The 19119-nt window shown below is 35.0% G+C and overlaps 1 protein-coding gene across 1 annotated transcript in view; it reads right to left on the bottom strand.

Moving 5' to 3' along the window:
- LOC128657431 (extracellular calcium-sensing receptor-like) overlaps nucleotides 1-19119 on the bottom strand; it is a 47419-nt gene that overhangs the window by 24401 nt on the left and 3899 nt on the right. Inside the window, exons 2-4 of the mRNA XM_053711783.1 lie at nucleotides 18721-19006; nucleotides 13345-14148; nucleotides 10558-10773 (exon numbers count right to left, since the gene is read on the bottom strand). Of these exons, the coding sequence (XP_053567758.1) occupies nucleotides 10558-10773; nucleotides 13345-14148; nucleotides 18721-19006 (1306 nt within the window). The remainder of the gene's footprint in view (nucleotides 1-10557; nucleotides 10774-13344; nucleotides 14149-18720; nucleotides 19007-19119) is intronic.

Below are 19119 nucleotides of genomic sequence, written 5' to 3'. Positions count from 1 at the left end.
CAAATTTGCTTTATTCTCTTGGTATCTTTATTTGAAATGCAAGAATGTAAGTTTAGATGCCGACCCATTTTTGGTGAACAACCTGGGTTGTCCTTGCTGATTGGTGGATAAATTCATCCACCAATAAAAAAGTGCTGTCCAGAGACTGAACCAAGAAAAAAGCTTAGATACCTTCTTTTTCAAATAAAGATAGGAAGAGAATGAAGAAAATTGACAATAGGAGTAAATTAGAAAGTTGCTTAAAATTTCATGCTCTATCTGAATCACGAAAGAAAAAAAAAATTGGGTTCAGTGTCCCTTTAAAATGAACCTCCTAATGGATAAAACATGTATGAGATTATCTCTCACACACACACTTTCACACACACACACACACACACATACACACACACACACACACACACACACACAGACTCTCTCTCCCTCTCTCACACACACACACTTTCACACACACACAGTCTCACACACACAATCTCTCACAAACACACTCACACACACACTTACATATATTATGGCAAAGATTCCTCAAGTTCTGTTGATTACTTCATTGATTTTCACATCACTTTCAACGTGCATTGAAAGAGTTATAGGAGTTACCTTTATCAGCTAGTGAGCAATGTGTTGCTAATAATGTTTTATTTATTAACAAGCACTTTCTCTTACTATCAGTACAAAATAATAAGATTTAACTCAACAGTAATTTTAAAAATATTTGATTATGTTTACTTAGTATGCCTTACTATTTAAGGATGTTAATTAAAATATTTGTACTTGACTTAGAAAATAGCTTGTATAATAGGGTGACCAGATTTTGAAGAAAAAAATGGAACACTTCATCAACAACACTCAACACATGCGAACCAAAAGACTCTATGGGCCTGATGATCTAAATCTCTCTGCTCAATTGAGATGAGATGATCTATAATTATCCTCCAGCATTCCCGAGATCCATAGTGAAATTCTTAAAAGGCAGATTTTGCTATACTTCTATAAGGGATGTTCTATGCGTTTCTGTATGCGAAGGAAAGACAAGCCCATTGCACTGCATGACATGACAGTTCTGCTGCATTTACATGAGTTTAAGTTCTTAATCAAATGTTAAAGCAAGGAAATTCCCAACGTAAAATGCCCCCACCCTGGGTGCTTTGCTTGAATCATCAATAACATCACTGATTACATAACACATTACATTGTTCATGACATCATCAATAACATTACTAGTGACATCACTTTTGACATCATCAATGGCATCAGTAGTGACATAACCCATGACATCCTCCTACAGATAATAGATTTTTTTAATCATAAATGGCACCAGTAGAGACATAACCCATGACAATTTTCTACACATCAGAGAAATGTGGGAACATGTATTACAATGTATCATAGATTATATTGTGCAATAGTGTTTATGACATCACGCATGATGTTATTAATGGTACCATCATATACAGCAATGTGTATAAATGTATAAATATTTCCATTAGACAAAAAATGTATGTAATGAAATATATAGGGACCTATCTATCAAGCTCCAAATGGAGCTTGATGGCCCGTGTTTCTGGCGAGTCTTCAGACTCGCCAGAAACACAAGTTATGGAGCAGCGGTCACAAAGACCACTGCTCCATAACCCTGTCCGTCTGCTCTGAGCAGGCGGACAGGAATCACCAGAATTCAACCCGATTGAGTACGATCGGTTTGATTGACACCCCCTGCTGGCGGCCCATTGGCCGCGAGTCAGCAGGGGGCGACGTTGCACCAGCAGCTCTTGTGAGCTGCTGGTGAATGCTGAATACCGAGAGCGTATTGCTCTCCACATTCAGCGATGTCTTGAGGACCTGATCTGCAATGTTGGATCAGGTCCGCAAGACATTTGATAAATAGGCCCCTTAGTATGTTGTTTATATTGACTTAATTGATTGTATGAAATGTGTTAACTGTGACCTAAGAGAATAAGGATAGATTTATGATTTGTGTAAGAGGGTTAGGAAGATGCTCTGAGGTAAGGTGTGTCTGAGAAACTAAGCAAGATATGTTGTATAAGGACAATAAAGAGGACAGAAGATGCTGCGTGTGCCTGAGAAATAAGGGCAATAAAAGGACAATAAAAGGTAAAGGATGAGAAGACTGATGTGCATAAGAGATAAAAATAAGAGGGTGAAAAAGATTAATGGAAAGGATGAGAAGGACAGGACTCCATATGAGAAAAGGAAGGAGGGGTTAAAATAGAGTAATGTGGGAAGGGTGAGTTTATAGATTACAGATTACATATTAAATTAATTAAGGTAATTGAGAGTCATGAAGTGTGATGTAGAGATGGTTAATAGAAGGGACAACACAGAAGGCTGTGTGTGAGGGAAAGGAAATGAGATGGAGGAGTGAGGAGATGCTTGTGTGTACAGATGAGGATATGGGCTAGGCTAAGGAAAATAAGGTTAAAAAGCTGAAATAAATTGCTGTGTTGTGGTGGCTGTTAGTGAGTTATACTTTTTACAAAATATAATCTTTCTGATTTGAAAAATGATGTGATGGGTTATGTATTTACTGATGTCATTGATGTCACTAGCGATGTCATTGATGATTTAGAAAGTATGATTTCTTTGTGTAGGATGATGTTATGGATGATGTCACTACTGATGGCATTGATGATGATATAGATATAGATAATGTTACTAGTGATGTCATTGGTGATATAGAAAAATAATTTATTTGTGCAGGATGATTCAGATAGAGCAAACAATTTAAAATAACTTTTCAATTCCATTATCTAAATGTGCACAATCTTTGTATATGCTCATTTTCTAAGATACCAGCTTCTACTGAGCATGTGCAAGATTCACATGATATACATATATGCATTTATTGATTGACTGATGGCTGTCACATGATGCATTAAGAAGGAAAATGTAACTGACATAAAAATAAAATCTACTACTCATTTGAATATCAAAAGTGCTTTTGCATTCTCTTTATTATGCATTTATTGATTATGCTATTCTACTGTGTTTAGTAGTCCTTATCCTTAAATAACTGTAAACACATTTTATTTATTCTCTCTTGAATCTCGAATATTCTGATATCTAATAGATGTGTAAAATATACAGTAACAATATTTAAATATCAGGGTATATGTGCAACTTGGTCATATATAGGATAACCGTTTGTGTGATATTTATATGATTTAGTTAGAGTAGTTACATTTTGCCAGATATATCTTTCTAGAAGCTTTAACTATATATATTACTATATATATATATATATATATATATATATATATATATATATATATATATATATATATATATATATATATATATATATATATATATATATATATATATATATATATATATTATCACATCTTTAGGTTTTACACATACATGATCCTAGGGACATTGTGCTAGAAATCAATTATATAGCTTATTACACTTTTGTTACATACAGTATATATATTTATATATATATCGTTCAAATTATAGAATACCTAGGGACAGAGGGTCCACAGGTAAGCCCCAAAAGTGCTACCAGTAAGGGATACCGGACTACTATAATATAAATAAATCTAGAAAATATAGCGGCCAGTCCCCATAAAAATAGATAAGTCCCCAAACTTATCTCAAATAAAAATAATTATAGAAAGATCGGAGATGGCGCTCTGTCTAGAAAATATATATGTAAACCAGTGAATGTGGTTACTATTGCAGGTGATAATTTATCCCTATCCATATCAATGGTGATATCAATTCAACAAAGTTCATATATTTATATATTTATAAACAGACTAATCCATATATGTACATGTCAGATATATCAGACAGGTTAGTATATATAAGTTTCAGACAGTAGAAAACATAAGATCATTAAAATCATTAAAATCAAATTAGTATTCATGCAGCACAATGAAACATAACATAGCATAAATTATCACTAAATAAATAAATAAATAAATAAATAAATAAATATGTCTAAAGTAAAGAGTAGTTAGGTGCAAGAAAGTCCTTAATCCAAAGTGTTGGTATCTTGTGTCTGAGAGAGGGGTTCTACACCCTTTCAAATGTGCACTTACTTGATATACCCTCAGTCAGTATGAGGTAAGTGAATGGTATCAGGCACTCCCAGAGTATGGATCACAGTGGATTTTGAATTCCTCAGGTCCCACTGATTGTGAAGACAGAAACTTCCAGTATCGCCATCAATACGATCTCCCTCCATTCGTGTATAAACCGTTATTGTCACAGGTGAGGAGAGAAAACACAAGCCAGGGAGGGCTAATAGTGTTATACCGTTTATTATAAACAAAATACAGATAAGATGTAGTTTATTCAACTCACAATGTTTGACCTCAGTACAATGAGGTATCTCTATAGCGTTAAAAATAAAGTTTCTCCTGCAGTGGATCACATAGTTCATAGGCCAAAAAGGAAACGAAAGTGACCACTAAAAAGATCCTTATCCGGGATAGGCCTTCAGCCTCTAGAAATATCTAACAATCAAACCTTACGCGCTTCGAAGGGTAAGTAATCTTTTCCCTTCTTCATCAGAGGTACATAAGCGGTAAAGCGTCTCCCTGCTTTATACCGCTATGAGGCTTCGATACCCACTGGGTGTCCCGTGTTTCCGGGTAGCAACGTGCTGCTGACGTCATTTACGTCATTATGTGAGAGGCTAATGTCACATAATCTATATGACCACTATAAATTGGTCCATAATTGTGACCCCAATTGCCTTAGAGGTACAATTTTAGAACAGGTCCATATTGGCAAAAGAGGGGGTAATAGGGAGATCCTACTTCGACAAAGGGAAACATATTGGATCCATGCCTTTAACACAAGAGTCCCATGGGGTTTAAATAAAGATATTGATGTGGCAGTCTTTTTATAAAGTTTAACATCAGTAAAGTTTAATAATCTATAGTATAAAATAATTATTTATGTTAATATTTATATTTGGATAGATCTGTGCTTTTCAAGTTATTTATTTATTTATTTATCTAATTAAGATATTTGAACTTAATGTTCTCTTTCTTAACTTTATTCTATGTCTGCACTTTTATTAATTGATATATATGAAATATGTGTATAAATATGTTCTTAACAAGTATTTTCTATACAGTCTTCTTTGCACAGACAAATGTAAAATGGAAAATATTTTATGAACTGTTTTTATGAATTGTTCTTAGAATCTGTCAATTTTTATTTTTTATTCATTATTAATTTTTTATAATTTTTTATTAATAATTATTACAATTGTGTATAGCGGTGCACTAATCGTAAGTATATAAATGTATAATGCTGTTTTTAGATATATAGGTAATAGTAAAATCTTTTTTTTTGTGAAATAGGGTGTCAGTGTTTCCATGTAACAACATTGGGAACGTTATAGCTTTGAAGAGATACTTGATTTTCTCAGCGCTTCCCTAGTTACCAGTTTTTAGGTGACACATTAGCCTCTCACGTAATGACATAAATGACGTCAGCAGCACGTTGCTACCCGGAAAAACGGGGCACCCAGTGAGTATCGAAGCCTCATAGTGGTATAAAGCAGGGAGACGCTTTACCGCATATATATCTCTGATGAAGAAGGGAAAAGATTACTTACCCTTCGAAACGCGTAAGGTTTAATTGTTAGATATTTCTAGAGGTTGAAGGCCTATCCCGGATAAGGATCTTTTTTTGTGGTCACTTTCGTTTCCTTTTTGGCCTATGAACTGTGTGATCCACTGCAGGAGAAACTTTATTTTTAACACTATTGAGAGATACCTCATTGTACTGAGGTCAAACATTGTGAGTTGAATAAACTACATCTTATCTGTATTTTGTTTATAATAAACGGTATAACACTATTAGCCCTCCCTGGCTTGTGTTTTCTCTCCTCGCCTGTGACAATAACGGTTTATACACGAACGGAGGGAGATCGTATTGATGGCGATACTGGAAGTTTCTGTCTTCACAATCAGTGGGACCTGAGGAATTCAAAATCCATCGACACTGTGATCCATACTCTGGGAGTGCCTGACTGATACCATTCACTTACCTCATACTGATTGAGGGTATATCAAGTAAGTGCACATCTGAAAGGCTGTAGAACCCCTCTCTCTGGCACAAGATACCAACACTTTGGATTAAGGACTTTCTTGCACCTAACTACTCTTTACTTTAGACATATTTATTTATTTATTTATTTAGTGATAATTTATGCTATGTTATGTTTCATTGTGCTGCATGAATACTAATTTAATTTCAATGATTTTAATGATCTTATGTTTTCTACTGTCTGAAACGTATATATACTAACCTGTCTGATATATCTGACATGTACATATATGGATTAGTCTGTTTATAAATATATGAACTTTGTTGAATTGATATATCCATTGATGTGGATAGGGATAAATTATCACCTGCAATAGTAACCACATTCACTGGTTTACATATATATTTTCTAGATAGAGCGTCATCTCCGATCTTTCTATATTTATATATATATATATATATATATATATATATATATATATATATATATATATACTGTATATATGGTAGCGTATATCCACTGCTGTAATATCTGATGATTTTGCTCTTATATCTTTCAATATTCCTCAACTGCACCCATCTATAACTATAATGAGGGTACTATTGTTTTATCCTAGTCCGTTTGTGCTCACTGTATCTTTAAACCTCTGTTACATTTGTATTAGCAACAAGTTTCTTTTAACCAATGAGAAACAATGTATTTGTATATATTGCACCTGTGACTGGTAATTGCTAGCTATGATTACGGAATTCAGCCGAAATGCATAAGCCAGCCTACCAGCCAGAGGTTTTATTTGGATTGTCCTGTTTACGCTCATTTTAATATGCTTTTTCAATAAAAGCTACGTTTTACCTTATTACTAGCTGCCACTTACTTCACTCTTTTGGTCTGTTGTTTGTAAAAACATTTTACCCACATTTTTCTACTATAATGTGAAAAAAAGTATTTGATATTAAGTGAATATCTACCACACATGCATGGTATTTACATTTTGCTATACAGTACTTTATTTGAGTTGACAATCTTTAAGTTTATCTACAAAAACCTCTAAAACTTAAATACAGAATTTTGTACTAAAACTTGACTTCTTCTACTAATTAAAACAGTACTGTTAATAGTTCAACATGTATTTTCATATATATGCTACCTTTACACAAATAGAACAAAATATGCACGGCATATAATAATAATATTAATTGTAATAATAATAATAATAACAATAATTACAATCAGCCAATAGGATTGAACTTCCATCCTATTGTCTGATTGCATCAGCTAATAGGATTTTTTCTACCTTAATTCCGATTGGCTGATAGAATTCGATCAGCCAATCAGAATCTAAGGGACGCCATCTTGGATGACGTCACTTAAAGGAACCTTCATTCGTTGTTAGTCGTCGGCAGAAGAGGATGCTCCGCGTCGGATGTCTTGAAGATGGAGCCGCTCCGCGTCGGATGGATGAAGATAGAAGATGCCGTCTGGATGAAGACTTCTGTCCGTCTGGAGGACCACTTCGCCCGGCTTGGATGAAGACTTCTCCCGGCTTCGTTGAGGACTTCGGCCCGGCTTGGATGAAGACTTCCGCCGCTTCCTTGTGGATGGATGTCCAATCTTCAGAACTGTAAGTCGATCTTCAGGGGGTTAGTGTTAGGTTTTTTTAAGGGTGTATTGGGTGGGTTTTATTTTTAGGTTAGGGTTTGGGCATGCAATAGAGCTAACTGCCCTTTTAAGGGCAATGCCCATCCAAATGCCCTTTTCAGGGCAATGGGGAGCTTAGGTTTTTTTAGTTAGGGTTTTATTTGGGGGGGTTGGTTGTGTGGGTGGTGGGTTTTACTGTTGGGGGGGTTGTTTGTATTTTTTTTACAGGTAAAAGAGCTGATTTCTTTGGGGCAATGCCCTGCAAAAGGCCCTTTTAAGGGCAATTGATAGTTTAGTTTAGGCTAGGGTTTTTTTATTTTGGGGGGGCTTTTTTTATTTTGATAGGGCTATTAGATTAGATGTAATTAGTTTAAATATCTTGTAATTTGTTTATTATTTTCTGTAATTTAGTGTTTTTTTGTACTTTAGCTAATTTAATTTAATTTATTTAATTGTTTTTAATTTAGTTAATTTATTTAATTGTAGGGTTAGGTTAGGCGTTATTTTAACTTAGGTTAGTTTTTATTTTACAGGTACTTTTGTATTTATTTTAGCTAGGTAGTTATTAAATAGTTAATAACTATTTAATAACTATTGTACCTAGTTAAAATAAATACAAACTTGCCTGTAAAATAAAAATAAACCCTAATATAGCTACAATGTAACTATTAGTTATATTGTAGCTATCTTAGGGTTTATTTTATAGGTAAGTATTTAGTTTTAAATAGGAATTATTTAGTTAATAATATTATTTTTTATTTAGATTTATTTAAATTATATTTAAATTAGGGGGTGTAAGGGTTAGACTTAGGTTTAGGGGTTAATACATTTAGTATAGTGGTGGCGACGTTGGGGACAACAGATTAGGGGTTAATAAATGTAGGTAGGTTGCGATGATGTTAGGGGCAGCAGATTAGGGGTTAATAATATTTAACTAATGTTTGCAAGGCGGGAGTGTGGCGGTTTAGGGGTTAATATGTTTATTATAGTGGCGGTGATGTTGGGGACCGCAGATTAGGGGTTAATAAGTGTACATAGGTTGTAGCGGCATTGGGGGAGGGAGATTAGGGGTTAATAAATATAATGTAGGTGTTGGCGATGTTGGGGGCAGCAGATTAGGGGTTAATAAGTATAATAAAGGTGGTGGCGGTGTCAGGAGCGGCAGATTAGGGTTTAATTAGTATAATGTAGGTGTTGGTGATGTCGGGGGCGGCAGATTAGGGGTTAATAAGTGTAAGATTAGGGGTGTTTAGACTCGGGGTTCATGTTAGGGTGTTAGGTGTAAACATAAAATGTATTTCCCCATAGGAACCAATGGGGCTGTGTAAGGGGTTTTACGCTGCTTTTTTGCAGGTGTCAGACTTTTTCTCAGCCGGCTCTCCCAGTTGATTCCTATGGAGAAATTGTGCACAAGCACGTACGACCAGATCACCGATGACTTAAGCAGCGCTGGTATTGAAGTGCGGTAAGGAGCACAATTTTGCTCAACGCTCACTTCTTGCCTTTTAACGCCTGGTTTGTAAAAACCCGTAATACCAGCGCTGCAGGTAAGTGAGCAGTGAGAGACAACTGCTCGTTAGCACCGCACAGCTCAAAACGAAAAACTCGTAATCTAGCTGATAGACTTTAAAGGTTGGAAGAACTTACATATTTGCTTAAAAAACTGAATGTAATTTTCTACTTGTTTCTTTAGCATTGCTACATGGGTAGTTGCTCATGGATACTAATGAATTAGAAAAACCATTGAAGCAGATACATCAATGTGTCCCAGTTCATATAATGTAATTTATATATATAATTAGAAAACATTACAATTTAAATCTGCTATGTTGAAACACTGGTTTTGAGAAACTTAATGATGTAATCTATGAACTAATTTAGCCTAATCAGTTTTTTAATAACTGGAAGCAGCGGGTCACATGAAAGTAAACAACCTAGTTTTATTATTCTGAAGAGCCTTTTGATTTTAAGATACATTAGTCTAATTTATTTTTCTAACAGTATTATCTAAAAATATATAATAGCTGAGGTAATCCAGTTATCACAATACTGTTAACTGCTAAGTACGGAACCTTTAATTCCATATTTTATTTGCTAGAGGGAAAAGTGACAACAATTTATGAGGGTAAATCCCTTTTTTCAAATGAGGGGTCATTTATCCCTCTAGATCACTGTTTCTCAACCACGGTCCATAAGTACCCCCAACCGGCCAGGTTTTCATTATAGCTGAACCGCACAGGTGAAATAATCAGCTGATGGGTGAGAGCAGGTTCGTAACCATGGTTACTGATCAGCTGATTACTTCACCTGAGCACTGGTTCAGCTATTATGAAACCCTGGCCTTTTGGAGTTACTTGAGGACCGCAGTTGAGAAACACTGCTCCAGAATGCAGATGATCACTGTTAAAAATGGTGATCACTTGCCTCTGTATCCTCATCTGATTTAATTATAGGGGGGATGAGACCCCTCATTTGAAAGAGAGTATTGCCCTATTTTAATTTGGGGTTATATGTCCCTCTAATGTAGGGTTGCCACCTCAGCCATGTTTTCCTGGACACTTATGAGTTACACATGCTGCAGGGTATGCAGGGTGGAACATGTATTGTGTTTCTGGACAGCACTATTCATATTCCTCCCTGCACACCCTGCAGCATGTGTAACTTATAAGTGTTCTGTATTTTAAGGGACGGATGGCAACCCTACTCTAATGTGCATGTGATCGACATGCACAGCTGACATAAAACCAGTTAGTAAAATATTAATTTACTGCAAACCTTTCTTTTATAATGTAAAAATCATAATAGTTTTTAAAGAGAAGCATCCAACAGCATCAAGTATTTTAAAAGTAGAATGATAACTAAACATTGTTTTACATAGCCCCTACCATTTTTTGACTTCCTTGCCATACAATTTTATCTTCATCTACCATAAACTTCTCATCTTTGTTGAATGTTCCCACATGAGCAAAAATAAAGGCTCCATTATTTGATTTTTGCCAATTCACAAGGTCATAAGATGGATATGGATCTCCATTTTGGTCAAAGTTCACTTTGTCGCCAGCACCCATTGTGAAGTTTACATTTTTCAGAAATTGAAACAACTAGGGAACAAATAAAATTATTTATATAACTGAACAAATACAAGATAATAGGTAATGTAATATATATTGCTAATGTACAGCAAAGTTAATAGGAACCTATATTAATACTGCTCTACGAGCTGAAAGAGTATATTAAACTTGAGAAGCCATTAGAACAATATTAAGGGATACTGAGCTGATATTTTTTTCTTTCATGATTCAGATAGAGCATGCAATTTTAAGCAACTTTCTAATTGACTACTATTATCAATTTTTCTTCATCCCCTTGGCATCTGTATTTGAAAAAGCAGGAATGTAAGCTTCTTTGGTTCAGCACCTGGTGGGATGAAAATGTTGTAACGAATATTCAAGGACAGTTGCTGTATGCTGTTTTTATGATGCAAGCAGGCATTATCCAATGCTTGCAAACCAGGAAGGAGCAACAGAGTAGATTGACAGTGAGAAACTGTGACATTTTCTAGCCAACCAGCATTCTTAGGGGGAGGGAGGGAAGTGAAAGGGCGATTTTTAACTTATTGCAGAGTGCTCAAAGGCTAAGATCTGCTGGAGGAGGCTATGGACAAATCCGGTGGTTTTGTCACAGTAGCAATGCTGGTAGTACTAGCGCTGCTACTATTTTTAAGTGGGTCGTTCGCAAATAATTTTCATGTAACACTGGCCAAACCCAAAACATTTTCTTTCATGATTCAAATAGGACACAAACTTTTAACACATTTCCAATTAACTTCTATTATCAAATGCACTTAATTCTCTTGGTATCCTTTGTTAAAGTACCAGGAATGCACTATTGAGGGCTAGCTGAGCACATCAGGTGAGCCAATGGCAAGACACATATATGTGCAGTCATCAATCAGCAGCAAACTCCCAGTAATGCATTTCTGCTCCTGAGGCCTAGCTAGGTATACTTATCAACAAATGATAACAAGAGAACAAAGCAAAATATTTAATATAAATATATTGGAAAGTTGTTTAAAATTGCTTACTCTATCTGAATCATTAAAGTTTAAAATTGACTTTACTGCCCATTGAACTAAAAGAAAAGTTGGAATATCATGAAAACAGTTTTGGTATAAAAGAAAAAAGTTACAATTAAGTAAAAGCAAATAAAGATGAATAATATTTTTTTGTTATTAATGGCTTGTGAATACATAAACTATTTAGTATCCTTCTTCTATACAATATACTTCTTAGTCTTTAAATCCTTGGTTGAAATTCAACTCTCTCTCATGAGAGCAGATTTAGATATGCTCAGGAGTGTGCATGTGTTTTTGTAAAATTCCTTTAACAAAGATATATAAATCGAGTATTGGACATTGGAGAAGTTGTCTGCATTCTTTTTGTTCATATATATATATATATATATATATATATATATATATATATATATATATATATATATATATATATATATATATATATATATATATATATATATATATATATATATATATAGTAGTGAAGAAAAGGGATGCACTCACCAGGATTTTCAAAGTTGCCATTTAATGTAACGTTCCATTGTTATTTTGTATTGTCTGACGAAGGGGGTAACACTCTGAAACGTTACATTAAATGGTAACTTTGAAAATCCTGGCGAGTGCATCCCTTTTCTTCACTATTATCAATACTTTGGAAGCACCCTGGGTGGATGAAATATTAACTGTGAGTGTTGGCCTGCCTGCTGTTTATATATATATATATATATATATATATATATATATGTGTGTATTTTATTTTTTTTAAGATGCAGGTAGACTAGGTTCCCATGCACAGAACCTGACTACAGGAGCCTGCCTCAGTGATGGATATAGTTATGATTGAACCATAACTCTCTTGTGCCATCCCTCCCATTGCTCTTGTACAACCAGATGTGCCAGAGCTAGGGCAGTCAATAACCCTGGTTAGATCAATCTAGTGTGAGTTTGATCGGATTAGGAAACAACAGCCTTAAAGTCCAAAACAAAATTTCATGATCCAAATTTACTTTTATCACCAATTTTGCTTTGTTCTTTTGGTATTCTTAGTTGAAAGCTAAACCTAGGTAGTCTCATATGCTAATTTCTTAGATCTTGAAAGCCGCCTCTAATCTGAAGGCATTTTGACAGTTTTTCACCACTAGAGGGCGTTACCTAGGAGTCAGTACTGATTGGCTAAAATGCAAGTCTGTTAATAGAACTGAAATAAGGGGGCAGTCTACATAGATACAACGTAATTACAGAGGTAAAAAGTGTATTGTTATAACTGTGTTGGTTATGCAAAACTGGGGAATGGGTAATAATGGGATTATCTATCTTTTTAAACAACAAAAAATCTAATATTGACTCTCCCTTTAATACCTATGGTTCTTAACTTGTTGTTCGCATTGCGCTTAGAAGCTAACATCACAGCTTCATAAATGGAGCCCATAGTGCTAAAGTCCATGCTCTAAATATTCTCTCATAGAAAGGAGTTAAGTTTCAATAAACAATACAAATAAAGGGAAATTTGACAAAAGAAGTAAATTTAAATTGTTTAGTTTTTTTGTATTTGGACAAATTAACTGAACTCACTTTGATGTACTTTTTTTTATCTTACCTTCCAAAGATCCAACCTGAACGGCGTGCTTGAGGTTTTATTTAATAAATAGTTATGCATATCATGCAATGCATGAGCAACTGCATAAACTGCTTTATAAACACTGTACGATATCCGTAGATTATTCATATTCAGATAAATGCTGTCACTTTTGTGTAAATCTTCAGTGCCGGTGCATGGTGATTTGCTCACATCAGATAGATTGTTGTCACTTTTCAGAGAACATTTAAAAACATCTTCCCACATCTCAGTTATGAAGGGGTTGTGTGTTTGCTGTGATGGATGAATTTGAAGAAGGAATTGTTTCAGGCCTGGTATTTCTGCTTTTTGAATAGCAAATCCTATTGTGCCACCAAAATATGGGTATGATTCTTCATTAAAAAACATTTCTGTGGTAGCCCAAGACTCACTTGCAATCCATTGAATTCCAGTTACATTTTGAGAAAGTACTTCTTTAAATATCAGGGCTGCAACATTTTCACTCATGACCATTAAAACAACTTTTGCTTTGTGTATGGAGATACTTTTTACAATTTGTGAAATTGTTCCTGGATAAATAATCGTAGGTACAATTTCAGTAAAGCTCACACATATTCCCAACGCTTCAGCCTCGGCTTTAAACAGTCTAACAGCATGTGAGCCATAGTCATTATTTTCAGTTATTACACCAATCCATGACCAGTTAAAATGTTTAACTAGCTGTGCTAAAGCTTGAGACTGGAACAAATCACTGGGGATGGTGCGAAGAAATGTTGGATACTCGTACTTGTTGCTTAAACATGCACAAGTTGAGAAGTAGCTTATCTGTGGATGAAGTTCAGTTGAATGTTTGTTAGAGGGTAGTTTGCAAACACCTAACTTTACCTGACATTTTATTTCTAATTTTGCAAATGATAATATGTTGCTAGTTTAGTTCTATTATAAAGCACATCACTCCTGCTTCTAAGCTTTTGGAACGAGAGACAATATTAATGAGCTTGTATCATGGCTAATAAATAATACAAAAGGCATCCCCTTTAAAGTAATATAATCTTTGGCATTCAGTCCTGCTTGTGATCATCAAAGATGCAAATGGTGCAGCAAAATGCAACACCAATGCATAGTTACCATTAATGCAGTTAGCCATTGAAAAAATGTTGCAGTAGTAATATTTCTGTATGACATTTTAGAAGGTGTGATGGATAGTAGTACAAAACAATACGTCAGCCCATGCAATATGATTTATATAACTGTCTTCCATAGCCATTATTGTTAAAGTGGGTGGGTAATGTGAGCTGTGACAATACTGCAGTGACAATTACCTTCACCAGAGTAATAAAAGAAGAGAATATCAGTGTTCCTAAAACTGTGCTCTGATTACACAAATAATGAATTGAGAAGTATATCATTTTTTTTTTTTATATTAACCCTAAGGGGTAGATTTATCATACCCCGGACGGACATGATTCGCTATAGTGAATTATGTCTGTCCTGCATCGCTAAATGCCGACAGCATACGCTGTTGGCATTTAACATTGCACAACCAGTTCTGGTGAACTGCTTGTGCAATGCCGCCCCCTGCAGGTTTGCGGCAAATCAGCCGATAGCAGGGGGTGTCAATCAACCCGATCGTATACCGGATTGCTGTCCGCCGCCTCAGAGTAGGTGGACGAGTTAAGGAGCAGCGGTCTTAAGACCGCCTGAAGGCTCACACGAAAACAGAGGCATTAGGGGCTGTACGGGACATGATAAATCATCCCCAATGTTTTAACTTGTATTTGATTCTAGTTCTGTTTGTGTAATTTGACTTTTTTTTTTAATGGAATCTAATGTAGTGACGTTAGTATTTACATTTCATTGCATTCATAATAAATGTGATGGCCTATGAGGTTCAGCCATTTAGTTTTAGAAAGGATATATATATATATATATATATATATATATAAACACCTGAAAAACAATGTCAATACTACATAAGAATGAACTAATAATTTAAATATTCATTTTCAGTAGTTAAGATTTAGTAATCTATATTTTCCTCTTTGAGAACCCTCTAGAGTAGTTTTAAAAATGATGTAATATCCCTTATATATTTTGCATATGAGTGTTACATACTAATTACAATAGTAATGGACCAAAACAATTAGGAAATAAATCTACAGTTGACTAGGAATTTTAATTAAGCTTCATTGTATATTTTGGTATGCCACTTGAAACTTTTCAAGATGAAGGGGAAATAAAAGGTGCTACATTGCCACTTACTGTTTAAAATTATGATAAATTTTAACTAAAAAGTGCATTCTTACCTGAAGAACTGCTCCACTCTTCCTCTAGAATATGTTGCAGTCACTGCTGCCTCATGCCACACAGTACTTAACTGCTGATAGATTCTATGCTGAGTTTGATGTCTCTATCATTTAGTGTGACGCTCTCAGATGCTATTTAATTTTAATTTTAAAAAGCTTTCCAATGTTTTTTTGTTTTTTTTAAATTTATTTTTAAGTTGGTAATCTGATTCAGGGTACAAAAGAATAAAGGACAAGGGATATACTACAACACAATATTTACATTAGAAAAAATACATACAAATTATGCAGATTTGAGTTCCAACCTAAATTGTACAGCTATATTTATGTCACAATCTGATCTTTTCTTTATGATCCACAGTTTAAACAATCAAAAAAGAAAAACCTGAAAGTTCTACCTTATAAGATAGCACAACCCAGATCCTGACATTTTGTACTAATAATTCATAAGAACTACATGTTTACCCCTGGATGTTTACCAACAGTTCAATTTTCTCTTTTTTTCAATATCCCCCCTCCCCTCTGCCCCTCAGCCACCCGCTTCCCTGCTTGGTTGTTAACTAACCAAGAGCCACCAATTATAGTAATTTCCCTCTAACATAATATAACCCAATATCGCAAACTGATATTTACATTGTAGTCCACAGAATATATGAGGGGTATGCATGAAAATATACAAGTAACATGGAAGTTTACCTTATGAATTAACCCATCCAAATTCCTTATACCTTGTTCCAGTAATTCACAGGACTTCAGAATTACCCCTATGTGTTGACCAACAGTCTTATCTTCACCTTTCCCTCTCACCTCCTCCCCCCTCTCCTCCTTTTTCCCTTCCTAGTGAGTGCCCTCTTCCACCAGGGGAACGAAGGAGAAAGTAGGAAAAAAAATAGGGGGGGGGGGAATATATATCTCCCCTTCCTTCCTCTCCATCCCCCCTCTCCTCCCCCCCTCTCCCCCTCCCCTCACAGCTGGGCCGGATAACTTGGTAAGAAAAATATCCTTACCATACTCCCAATAACACTAATTCTGAGTTCCTAAATGGAAAAATCAAATAGTATATTTCAGCTGGAGGTAGGGTTTTAATAAAAACTGACCATTTTGTGAAAAACTTCCTGATATCCGCTTCATCATTCATAGTGGTATCTATCTGCTCTAATATACATTGTTTTCTCAAATGGTTTTTGACTTCAGCAACAGATAGGATTGTTTTCATCTTCCACTTCTTGAAAATTAAAGTGGATGTAAACTCACTGCTAGTCGACAGTCACAACTGCTTTATCATCCAAAAATAGCATAAGTTTAAGTCATCAATTTTGTAAAAACATAATATTATATCGATATATATACCTCTATAACTAAAAAAGTCTTGCTTTCTCCCTCCGCCCGCCATTTTGTTCCGCTTTTCTTACAGTGATTGACATTTGCCTAAACTAATAATTTGGCGTACCCCGTGGCGTCCAGCCCCTTTTTCTTAACGTCATTGTGAATTTATGCGCATGTGTCTTTTATAAGCGCATGCGTAAAACAACTTCAGCTGGCTTTCGAAGCTTTGATAACATACCCGCTAGCAACGCATGCGCACAAAGATTTGAAGTCACGATCGCGAGTTTAGAAACGCATGCGCAATTCAGGAAGTCTAGAGTACACGCATGCGCATATTCGGCACTAAATTAGAAGCGCATGCGCACAAAAAGGAGCCATCGTGAACGCGCAAGGGTAATACGTCAGAGAGCGGGTGGGACCGCTCCAGACGTTATGCGCTGAAAAGAAGGGAAATTATGGATGGGAGGAGCTCTGCCTGAAAACGGAGACGAGTTACAAACGTAAATATTAACTTATTTTTTCTACATTTAAAGAAAAAAAGTATGCGGTATTAATAAAAGAGTGCATAAGAACAGATTTGGAAGGTCAATATGTTAAAAATTTACATCCACTTTAAATATCTGACTGCAAGAATGGTCATATTGATTACTTTATACTGAGGATGTAGTTTTTCCCCTAACCTTCCCTAAAAACACACTATATAGCAATGTCAGCTCAAGAGGGAGAACCGTGAGTATGTTTTTTAGCCAAAATTCTACTTTCATCAAGAGTTGTCTGATTCTGGGACAGTTCCATATCATGTGCACTAAGTCGGCTGCATGTTTTGCTTTCCAATGTATTTTATTATATATTTTTAATTTACTTCTTTCTCTTGGTATCCATAAAGTTTAGTTCCTTTCCATAAGATCAAACCTAGGTTGACTCAGACAGTGTACGTGTTTTGAGCACTATATAGCAACAGAGTTTGTAACAATACATATTCCTGTCACATGTTCCTGTCTCACTATAATGCCATGGAAAGGAGGCAAGTTTCAGCACCTTCCTGTATCTGAGGGAGAGTTGCTGCACATTTGCAAACATCTCAGCACTGGAATGTAGTAAATGACAGATTTCAACATGGTGGCACCCATGACTACAGGGGGGTGGGGCAAAATCTCAATACTATTCCTATAAAATGTATTTAGTGTTTAATGTCCCTTTAAAAATATAACTATAGCAACTATCAAAATTTATAATGAAAGCAAATTGGAAAGTTGTTTAAAATGTGAAGCTCTATCGAATCCCTTTAATAAAATGATTGTGTTTAAAATACACTATTACAATATTTTAATTTAACACATGTTTGGGTTTCAGTTGTGTGTTGGTTACCAAGTTAGTTTAGAATTGTGTTTCAAAGAACTTTAAAGAAGTTTAAGGAATACTTCACAGCTAATGAGAAAACTGTTTTGGCAAGTCGGATGAAAAGTCAGCTAAACTGGGCTAAAATTGGATTTGTATATAGCTGGTCTGGACATTCCTGTGACTTGACATGGCATCTGATTTTTCAAACAATCAAGTTGGCAGGTCCTACTTAGCAGCTATATATGGTACAAGTTACATAAAAAAAACAACTATATTTTCTACTGATTTGACTTTTGATTAACTATTAATTAATTTATTCATAAATATAAAATCTGCTTTTATATGACAATGTTCCAGAAAATAATAAAAAAACACTTTATATTTCAAATCAAAATATACAATTAAAAATGAAACTAAAGCATACCATTGGCATGTTGAAAACCTCTACGATCTTTGCAATGATAATAGATTGGGTAGACTTTGAACCTCCAATGATTACTGGTGTTAATGGCAGGTGGGTACAATTGTCAGTATTATGTCCAACTCCGGTAATCAAGGACAGTGCAGCTCGTATTGCTTGATAATGAGTAATGCATCCATCATAGATTCTGTACCCCAGGGTCAGGTTAGGTAGCAATTTTATGTTCTTGTTTATTTCCTCAATGGCAAACCTCATTGACTGTACAAACTGGAAACTTCTTAAATTAAAACTGAAAGAGTTTTGTGTTAGACAATATACCTCTTTACATTAGTAATTAAAGAAAAGGTGCTTATTTTCTATCTAAGATTATTTAAGGCTTAGTAAACCTCTGCTTCAAGCCTA

Source organism: Bombina bombina, chromosome 4 (genome assembly GCF_027579735.1).
Source record: "Bombina bombina isolate aBomBom1 chromosome 4, aBomBom1.pri, whole genome shotgun sequence".
Lineage (NCBI taxonomy): Eukaryota > Metazoa > Chordata > Amphibia > Anura > Bombinatoridae > Bombina > Bombina bombina.
The sequence above is the reverse complement of the archived record's forward strand: the minus strand, read 5'-3'. Positions and strand labels throughout refer to the sequence as shown.